At 33.3% G+C, this 11,652-nt stretch overlaps 1 protein-coding gene across 1 annotated transcript in view; it reads right to left on the bottom strand.

The window, feature by feature from the left end:
* The window catches only part of LOC148627231 (uncharacterized), a gene marked incomplete in the record, with an annotated part of 44,071 nt that extends 39,420 nt beyond the window's left edge, over window positions 1–4,651 (bottom strand). The window contains 6 exon segments of the mRNA XM_088569877.1: window positions 392–486; window positions 1,484–1,637; window positions 1,936–2,007; window positions 3,702–3,784; window positions 4,175–4,219; window positions 4,582–4,651. Coding sequence (XP_088426003.1) covers window positions 392–486; window positions 1,484–1,637; window positions 1,936–2,007; window positions 3,702–3,784; window positions 4,175–4,219; window positions 4,582–4,597 — 465 coding nt within the window.
* Window positions 4,652–11,652: the final 7,001 nt, after the last annotated feature.

The raw sequence follows: 11,652 nt of genomic DNA, 5'->3' as shown, positions 1-11,652 counted from the left end.
AACAATAGTTGTTTTACCATTACCTTTAGTATCACATAATAATATTTGACCAAAATAACTGTATATGATTACAAACGATTATTCAATTCATACTCATTTAGGAAACTCTTTTAGAAATCATTTTCAATGCAAACTGGAACACAAAGTATACCAATCTTACTTGATGTAGATGTGCTTCATTTGAAAAAAAAAAACTTTCAAAGAAACGTATGGAAAAAATGAGAGTTTTAAGTACAAATTTTTGCATACATTGCGGTACCAGCTGCTCCGATGGTGTAATATGTATTTTGCCAGATGTATTTTGGACTTGATTTGATTGTGAATTGGATAAGTGTTCGGTAATTTTGTTCTATTCTACCCTTATTTTTATTAAAACATTTTAAAAATATACCTGATTTTGTGTGCACGAAATAATCTTGTTACATTTTGCCGGGTCTGCCAGTTTTTGACAATGGTAACATAATAGAGTTCCAGTGTGTTGCAGCGCTGAAAAAACAAAGGTGTATATCTTTCAACGTCTGCTCAACAGATTTTTACAAATTATCTTTTCATACTTAATGTGAATTTGAAATCACTGAAAGTGTAATTTCATGTCTTACAGGATGTAAATAACATAATTAACATAATTTCTGCCCATGTGTAAATGACCAAGACTGACAACCATGATCACGGCTATCACCTAGAGAAGTGAACGATATCCCTGTAAGCACACTACCACATGATTGGGCTTACAGTCAGTTGAATTCTGGCGTTGTATCGCGTATTACTAAAAAAACGAACAAAAAGCTTTAAATGGACATTAAATAAAAGCAACATTTATTAATTTTGCAAATGTCATTTCTTATATCCAGCTATCTAGCTCATGACTTCGACCGTTAACATATTATGTGAGCCATAATAATACATGGGCTGATGTAATAAGAATAAAATAATAATCAAGGGAGCCAAGGTTCTAGCGGTAATCAAAAGAATGTAATCCAGGGACAAAGACCAGACATGGAAAACAGACATACACAACAAAGAACATACAGTAATTAAAATCATACATACAAAGTAACAAAAGCATGAATGAGCAACATAAAAGTGAAGTCCGGGGTAGACGAAAGAGGAAAGGAAAACTATGACACGTTGAGCAAATCCGTTTTCATAGCGCAGATGGATACACCGTAAAGATCCACGAGTTAATGATGACAACCATAAAACTTCTATAGTGATGTAGTGATGACTTCAATCTTGTAGCAACATAACCCTGCTCCAGAAGCCTATTTGTTAGAATTCTAGGGCGATACAAAAAACTTTGCATTAAGGCTTTCCTCAAATATTTTCTTAAATCGTATTTCAACTAACCAGATCTCCTCAATTATAAACTCGATAATTGAAAGAAAATCTGGGATTTTTTTGGAACCCAATGACCGATGCGATGAATTTTCCTTCAGTAATGTGTTTAATTCTACCAACATAAAGTTATTTCTAGTTGACCTACTTGGAGAACCGCATTGGGGATCTTTGTTGCAGAGGTCGCTGGCACAGCAGTGTTCACAGATTTTGATATTCTTAGATGATTGTGCATCTTCTAACGTCGAATTAGTTGAATGAGAACCATCTCGTTTACCAATGCTGAGTAATTTCGCACAAATCTGACAAGTATTTGATCTTATTTAGAAAAGAATTCCAACAGATTGAAGTTTGTGATGATACCAAAAATCTTTTTCTAAAGAGATCATTTGATCACCTGTAAACTATGCTTATTTTTCATCAATATCATGACGATTCTAAATTTCATTACTAAAAAGTAACGTATACTTTCTGAACACTGGTAAATGTATACTTTAATATCTGAAAAAAAGGCCAAAAAAAAATGATGATGAATTCAACTATAACTTTTCTTTTCTTCAGTAGAAAATCGAAAATCTCTTTCATGTGCATCGTCATTACCGTTTCGTCCTTGCATCCAACGTCAAAGAACAAATGTCCGTCTGGCGTGACATACTTTGTAACACTGCATTGCTGGAATTAAAATGACATGCTTAAATAACTTAATGCAGCAAATCAGTAAGGACAAAATCAACAAACCACAACAAGACAAATTTTCGACGCCATACAGATAGCACCAAATTAACTTATACCTGAATCTTAATATTGCTCTTAACAATGTGGAAAATTCACCGTTGAACTTATGAACTAATGCTGCAAAAAAGAACTGGTAATAGGTAAAAAAAAGTCTAGCATATAAAAAAACGACTCGTGAAATGAAGTGAAGGAGATATATGAACAAGAAGTGCTAGAAGCCATGGAACGTACTTCTTGATAAAAGAAAATTCCACTTTACCATTGGACATATATTATAGGTTTATTATATCGAAAACTCAAAGTACTACCGTGGCTTTACATTCTGACAAGTCTTTAATCAGATCATTCAGGATTACAACAAAATTCAGAATCAAAAGAACCAAATTGAATGCATAAAATCTGGCACAGAGTGGTTGTATTAGCAATCAATCACAATTAAAAGCAGTTTTTTATAGTCCGAGGCAGAAACATGGTGTTTCAGACAATAATAGGATATGGCTGTTGTAGATGTTTGATGACTATCTTTTAGTAGCGTTTAACACAGACCGTGAAATTCATCTACCAAGTCAGAGAGGCTTATTGATTCTTTCCTGATTTATCCTTGATTTTAACAGTTCATTTACTAATTATTTTCATTCCCTATTTTTATGATTTCGTCATTTTGTTCTAAGCTTTATTTGGTAGTCACGATTTATAAGAAATTTAATAACAAATTGAGATAATTGACAGACCATGAACTGTGTTACGCAGTTTCCACACAAATGAAAATAGGAAGATTGATATTTATTGTGGAATAACATCAAATATTCAAATATTTACAGAAAATGTAGGATATACTTGTCAGAGAGTAATCAAGGGAACCAAGGTTCTGGAAATAATCAAAATAATGTAATCCAGGGACAAAGACCAGACATGCAAAACAGACATACACTACAAAGAACATAAAGTAACTAAAATAATACATACAAAGTAACAAAAGCAAATGAGCAACTCGGACTCCACCAAAAAGTGTGAGTAGAGCTCACTGTTTTCCAGTCAGGAGCGAATCTCGCCAATCTGATCACCAAAAAAAAAAAAATCCTCAATGAAAATGTTTGTGTGATAGCCCATTTTAAAAAACAAAGTACCAGCAATTTGTTGGACGTTTTTTTTTTCCTAAACTTTGGGCACGAAGTTGTTTGACAGTGGTGAACGGAATATGGATTGGCGAGAATTATTTGCTGGCGAGAACTACTCCTTGACCAGTGGCGACAAATCAGCACAAACATTTAAAAGAGTAATCAAGGGAACCAAGGTTATAGCGGTAATCAAAAGAATGTAATCCAGGGACAAAGACCAGACATAGAAAACAGACATACACAACAAAGAACATAAAGTAACCAAAATCATACATACAAAGTAACAAAAGTAAATGAGCAACTCAGACTCCAAGATTCTAGAAAATTTATTATTATATATTTATCCAAATACTGTCGAACAAGAAGTCAGGGTACGGAAATTGTATATAGAAGAGGAAAGACGATTAGCAAAACTCCATCTGCCAAATACCTGAGCTAATAGTAAAAAATTGTTTTCGAAGGAATGGTTTAAATTTCTATTCCTGAATGATTTCAAAATAAAAAATGGCTTACCTCGTGATCTCCACAATGTACAATGTCACTACAAGCTAATGGATTGTCAATTCCTTTGCATTCCAGACAAACTGGTCCCACTCCTTAAAAACAATTTCTACTTTGGCATTTAACTAATATAATGAACTACGTCTTAATAAATGAACGAGCCAAAGTTGACATATTCTGCATGAAGAACATCTGTGGACAAAGTATAGTAACTGGTCTTGAAACGTATTATTATAATCTTTTGAACCACTAGTACTATATGTCATGATGCGTTTTCCGACAAATCTATTGTGCTAGTGAATGAGCATTTAAACGAGTTTTTGTTATCTTGGAAATAACTCCTCTTTTACCCATTATCACCTTTGAAACACGGTTTAAATGTTATAGTTTTCTCTAGAAATGCATCGTTCTAAAGGCAACCTGATTTAAGGCAAGTGTTCGTCTGGTGTATTTTTTATTGTAGCTTACTTCTTTCAACAGATTACCTTTTACTAGGTCAAATGGCAATACACAAGTGACAGCGATTAACCCTGGAAGCAGGAATATAATAGTTATAAAACTACACAAGATATTGAAATAAATTATGAAACTCTTGGCTGATATCCACATTCGTTTAAAGCAAAATGCTTTGTTTCATTTGAGCAAACAAGCGAATTGTCGCTTTCTTTTATCTTCGTTATTGTTTAATTAACTTTCAATAAAAGACAATTCTGAAAAGTACTAGTTATTTTACACAGAATGATTACTTATTTAGTCAGTAACCAACTGGTAATCATAATAAAAAAAATCGTATTATGTAGAACAATGAATGGAAATCAGTAAGGTTTTTCCAGTCAGATTTTTTTTTCTAAAAATAGAAATTGATATCGAACACAATGAAACAAAAACTTACAAATTCTGCAAATCATTTCTTTACGATTTCAGCCTTTCTAATGAGACCAATTCTAACAATTCTTATCAATAAATATTACCGTACAGTGACCGGGAAGGTCACGAGTTACAACTTTCGCGTAATACAAATCATCAAAACCAATGAAATCTCGTCATTGATGGACACTATTTCCTCAGAGTTGTTCACACGTTAAGTTCCAATCAGAACTTCGGACAATATTATTAGAATACAGTAGACATTTCAAGTCTACCAAACGTAAACTAAGTCACCGGTTGTTTAGTTTCCGACTTTGTGTCGTAATCCGTTGTTAAGTTATAATATGTCGATTTCATGACAAATATCAAAAAATAACCTTCACCCTTCAATCTTCTCCTAATCTACTAATTCTTAAAGACAACACAATAAAACGCACAATCTATACGATTGTCGATACCCCATATTACATAGGGGACACATGCTTTTGTTATAAAACAAACAAAAATACATGTCACCACACATAAATCACAATCATAACTGTAAGATATAAATCTCATAAGTACAACATGAATAAATGAAATATATACATGAATATATAAAAACCTATAAAAAATCCGCCATATTGGTTTCTGCTGGACCTATTTTTTATAAACAATGTTTGTATTATTATTGAGAGATCTCCGGTGAAAACCGTCAGTTTTCCCGAAAATCGAATTCGTAGATGACAAACAGGTAATTCGTCCGAGAGGTTCGAAGGTACCACAGTTCATGCTGGAATCATTGTTCTTTAGGCAAACCACATAAAATAAGCAACATCTCCCTAGCTACCAAACGGAAAAATAATGGCTGACTTTGACAGTGTAAATATTGCCATTAATATTTACATACTCGACGGATTTGGATGATTGACTTCATAGGGAGAAACTATTTTGTAATTTCAATTGTATTATATAAATTTAACATTTTAAAGACAGGTAGGTGACAGTAAACATGTTTGTAAGCCTTTTAAAATTATTTTTATGGTTTTAGCTTAGCTGACGTCGAGTATAGTATTTATGCTACACTCTTAGACACAATAAAACATATAATTCTATAGGATTGCCGATAACCCACCGTACATTGAAAGTAAACTAAAGGGTTTAGAAAAGCAACATAAATTTTCAACTAGGGTTAAGTATGTCCATAGTCCATAAGAATTAAATACTTAAATATAAATTCCATATATGGAGACATTGCATGACAGAATGGGGATGGAAATTGACACAAATTGTATTATCATCTTTATTATTCATCATAAATAAAGCAATACATGATTAAGGATATAACATGAATAATCATATTATGAAATGTATAATAAAGATATGGAAATTTATCATCCAAATTAAAAATGAAATAAAGGCTTGTTCATAAAGTCGAAGTTAATATCTTAAACGGGTTTTGACTTCATACGAGGAACTCTACTGGTGTTTCTTTAAAAGCAGGGACTCTTTTTCTACTTTCGAACGATAAGCATATTCTAACTCTTTATTGGAGTCCGGGCTGATATTCATTCTTTAATGTGTGTGTTAATTTTTTTTATTTGTTATGTTTTTGTTTTTGTTTGTATTTGTCTTGATCCTGTCATGACTTTCCTGGTCCCGATATAATCGTGGTCTCGTTGCTTTTACTTTCAATATCATACAAACTCATAAAGCATTTATTCATGCCAGTCATCTATAAATACAAGGTGTCCTTTTACTCTAGTACAAAGCTTGTATTTAATATATCTATTTCTTTTGTAGGAGGGACCAGGTTAAAGTAAAAGCCCTTTGAAAACTATTTGATTTGATTTGATTTATAACGAGCTTTCTGATAGATTGGCGCTCTAGTTTTGAGCAAACAAAGTTATTTTTAGGTTCCACTATATATAGGTCACTGCAGATAATTTTATGACAATTTGTTGAAATAAAGGTATATCGAGATACTTAAACAAGCAAATCCAACATTTTTTCCTGTAAAAAGTATATGTATAAAGTCTAAAGGATTGTACAAGGATTATATAATGGGCAACATTTTCAGTCAACAAATGACCTTCTTCAGTGCCTTAAATAAACTGGTGTTTTAAAAACTTACATTAGGTAAAGCCATGAAAAAAAATACATATTCTTTTCTATTTTGTCATGAAATTCTGTAGCCATGGTTACATAACAAAATATATATATATATATATAATGAGTGACTTCCAAAAATTAATTGTCAAAAACAGGTTTGTTGTTTTTTTTTTTTTTTTAAATATCAGGCACTTTAAACTGCCAGAAAAATTAAGCGGGCATGGTATCATTGTAAAAAACAAATAAAAGAGTACATTTTCGTCCATTTGTTAATGATTTTAATTCTTAAAGTTCGTGCAAAATTTTGCATTTTTGAAAAACAGCCAGTTGGTGAAGGGAAGAGGTGAGGACCTGATTTTTTTCTTTACTTTCACAAGTATGCACCTATTTATGTACGAATGCTCTACTACCCACAATTAATATTTATAGAAATGTTTCACTTTTTAAGTTATACAAAATAAGACCGGGTCAGTTTTGTGTACGAAACAGTGCACCTCAATCCAATTTGTATAGTGCAACCTTATAACCTGGTTCGGTACTATGACGTCATTAACGTTGACTGGTTAACGCAATTAACCCTAACAAAATAACTTTTTGATTACGAATCAATTACATGCACTCATATTTGGACTGTCATTCATTGAAAATTAAATTATATGTAATGGTTCTTAATTTTGAACTAATTTTACTATATAACCTGGTTTTGGTCAGTGTACGTTGTTTACAAGTGGAAGCTGTCGCAACACAGTTTATTTAGTATTCAAAAAGTAGATGCATCCCTTAAATAAATAAATCTATAAAACAATGTACTTTTAAGTCTATAAGAATGTTATGATTTAATGATTTAATGAGTTAATCTATTGACGATAAAATGTGGAACAGGAAAGTTAATATTTGAAGCATTTGGGTATTGGAGAAAGAAAAAAAGGTTAATGTCCCGTGAATACTGCAGTTGAAACAAGTAAAATGTGTACATAATCAAATAGTATTAGAATATTTTTTTTAATCTGTTACCACTGGATTCATGTGTAACTTATCGCACTTGAAAAAGACATTAAACCACCTCCAACTATACTGTATGTTCATTGAGATATGATAGTTCGTAATCCTTTCTGTCTTGTAAATTTCTGAAAAGTTTCTTGAATATTTATTAGTACTCTAATATATTTGATTTTCTTTCTGATAACTTAGTCACACTCGTTTATTTTAAAACGTGTTACATTGACATATTTGATAATGTAATATCATGTTATATTCTATATCATACCATTGATTTTTTTTATAAATATGTATGTTATTGAGGGTAATAATAAATAAATATATATATATGTCTGAAAAATTCCCAACGATGTTAGAACTGTCAAATTTGCTATGCAGATATTTGGTCGTTCCCTCCGAGAAACTCGAACTCGTACCGCTGTGACATCTATGGCAACACCGCCAGCACCAAGTCCAGCGCCCTAGACCACTCGGCCAGCTAGGCTATAATAATATAGCTTTCGCTGGCCGGGTCATTCATCCTCGTAGGATTTAATCTAGGGCTGTAACTTAGTACACGATGTATGGTAGTACGGGACAGTTCATTTTGGTGTTATTATGTAGGAAATAGGATTAATTTGATCCTCTATCAAACCTCTTTCAAAACTTTTAACTTCTGTACTCACAGCTGTCAAAGAGGGTCTGCAGTCCTACCACAACACTTGTTACTCCTGTATTGGTAGTAATTCAATGTGGATCCTGAAAAAAATCTCCTGGAGACTATCAGTTCAAGACAATTTTTTTTTTCGATGGTACACCTAGATGCAAATATATAGAGATTCCTCATACTTTGTAAAAAATAATTCCAAATCACCTTCCAAATATACATAAAAAGATGTTTACAAAATGTTTGAAATTTTAATCGACAACATTTGTCCAGTGTGGTGGACGTGTTTTTCAACAGACGGTCGGCATCCCAATGGGAACATATTGTGCTCCTTTACTTGCTGACCTATTCCCTCACTCATATGAGGCTGACTTTATAGCTGATCTGATCAGAAAGAAAGAATATCGTTTGGCTAGATCCTTCAATCTCAGTTTCCGCTATATAGATGTCGTATTATCTTTAAACAATCCTGATTTCGGGGATTAGATACATCGCATCTACCCAAAGAACTTAAGATAAAGGATACTATAGACACTGTGAAGTCAGCCTCATATCTTGACCTACACTTAGAAATCGATGGTAAAGGAAAACTATTGACCAAACTTTACGACAAACGTGATGACTTTTCATTCAGAATTGTCAACTTTCCTTCCATCTGTGGCAACATCCCTTCGACACCTGCGTTTGGAGTGTTCATATCACAACCTATACGTTATGCCAGAGCTTGCCGAAACTACACAGACTTTTTTGTATCGCGCTAGAACTCTAACAAATAGGCTTCTGGAACAGGATTATTTTGCTACAAGAATGAAGTCATCGCTACAGAAGTTTTATGGTCGTCATCATAAACTCGTGGATTGTTATGGTGTATCCATCTGCACCATGAAAACTGATTTATTCAACGGGTCATAGTTTTCATTTCCTCGTTTGTCTACCCCGGACTTGACTTTTTATGAGCAACTCAGCGGGTGTTTCTAGAAAAGCAGACGCCGCTTACCTTACCGGTGCACCTGGTCCATTCTCCCAGGTTTTAGTGGAGTCCGAGTTGCTCATTTGCTTTTGTTACTTTGTATGTATGATTTTAGTTACTTCATGTTCTTTGTTGTGTATGTCTGTTTTCCATGTCTGGTCTTTGTCCCTGGATTACATTCTTTTGATTACCGCTATAACCTTGGTTCTCTTGATTACTCTTTCAACAAAAGGTCGGTATTCCTATGGGAACATATTGCGCTCCTCTACTTGCTGACCAATCCCTTCACTCTTATAAGGCTGAATTTATAGCTGATCTGATCCGAAAGAAAGAATATCGTTTAGCTAGATCCTTTAATCTTAGTTTCAGCTACATAGATGACGTATTATCTTTAAACAGTCCTAATTTCGAAGATTTGATACATCTTATCTACTAAGAACTTGAGATAAAGGATACTACAGACACTTTGAAGTCACCCTCAAATCTTAACCTACACTTAAAAATCGACGGCAAGGGAAAACTACAGACCAAACTTTACGACAAACGTGATGGCTTTTCATTCAGAATTGTCAAATTTCCTTTCATAGGTGGCAATATCCCTTCAACACTTGCATATGGAGTGTTCATATCACAACTCATACGTTATGCCAGAGCTTGTCGAAACTATGCTGACTTTTTGCATCGCACTAGACTTCTAACAAGTATGCTTCTGGAATAGGATTATTGGGCTACAAGATTGAAGTCATCACTACAGAAGTTTTTGGTCGTTACAGTGTATCCATCTGCGCCATAAAAACTGATTTGTTCAACGTGTCACAGTTTTCCTTTCCTCTTTCGACTACCCCGGAATAAATTTTTTTAGCAACTCGGCGGGTTTTTCTAGAAAAGCAGAGGACGCTTACCTTACCGTGCACCTGGTCCGTGCTCCCAGTTTTTAGTAGAGTCCGAGTTGGCTCATTTGCTTTCGTTACTTTGTATGTATGATTTTAGTTACTTAATCTTCTTTGTTGTGTATGTCTACTTTCCATGTCTGGTCTTTGTCCCTGGATTACATTCTTTTGATTACCACTAAAACTTGGTTCCCCTGATTACTCTTACACAATCATTTGATATTGAACAATTAATCATCTTACAAAATTTTTTGTCATTTATTTTGCAGTCTGAAGAACCAATACTGATGGAATGCACAGAAAATTGTTGCTTGAAATAAGTTAATGCTTGCAAGAAGTTACTCTGTGTTCTTTCTCTTAAAGATAAAAAAATGTCAGGAAAATGCACCAATGCTTGGAACTTTTACACGGGCATGTAAGGAACGTTCTAATGCATGTAACTTTCAATAAAATATTGTATATATGCTGCTTCCTTTCAGAATTGTGGCTCATAAATCTTCAATACAGAATTTTTCTTTATTTCCATGTAATTGATAGTTACCACACTATTGGTTTCTATTAAACAAAAAAAACGAGAGTGCAGAATTAGAACAACAAATCTGAGAAAGCTAACCTACGTCAAGTTTAATCCTAAACATAACATAACAAAATTCAACACATTCATACAAGAAAACCTTCAGGAAAGAAATATTGTAATGTAAATGTTCTGCCTTTAACTTGCTTATGATATATAACCTTAGTTTTTGAGAATTGGGACGTCAACTATGAAAAGTTAACCCAAATAATCAAGTTTACATTTCATTTCCTATATGTATAGTAGAAAAGATACGCTCAATTCTTCAAACCCATAATTTCAGTGATGATTAACAGCGATAGAGGTTTCCGTCCTTCCTTCCTTCCTTCCTTCCTTCCTTCTATAACGCTAAAGGGTTCCCATGTCTTAATTTTACTCCTCTTACGCCACTAAATGGAATTTAATTAAACTATCATAGAATCTTTTAGTTGCGAAAATTTGATATTTTGCATTGCAGATGCAGTTATTCAAACAAAAAACACAATTATTTCAAGTCTGATAAGAATGAGCTAAATCATATGTTGATGTAATATTCATTTATGTCTGTTAACTTGTTAAGAGTAGCAATGCCTGCTTTATACTCTTCAATAAAATAATCACAATAGTTGGTAATGTAGATTACATTATTGATAAATTAGCTGTCGTGGAGCAGTGATCATATTGGTTTCAACATTAATATTGTATAATGTGGCATCAATTGATGTTAAAACCCACAATATTTTGCTTTCTTGCCGAAAACCCACAATATTTTGCTTTCTCGCCGATGCAAACACATTCAAGACAAAACAAATGTATGTCTAAATTTGCTTCTTTTGGGCAATACCAGTCTGTGTCCACACTTGTAATATATAAATTGACCTTAAGCTGACCGAGTCGAACCCACTGCAATTACCACATCTCATGACCGGCGGAAGAAAACTACAAGA

The sequence above is a fragment of the Perna viridis genome, chromosome 1 (genome assembly GCF_037379345.1).
Source record: "Perna viridis isolate PV_CMFRI_1.1 ecotype Kerala chromosome 1, ASM3737934v1, whole genome shotgun sequence".
In the NCBI taxonomy this organism is placed as follows: Eukaryota; Metazoa; Mollusca; class Bivalvia; order Mytilida; family Mytilidae; genus Perna; species Perna viridis.
This window is presented reverse-complemented; position numbering and strand designations above follow the sequence as displayed.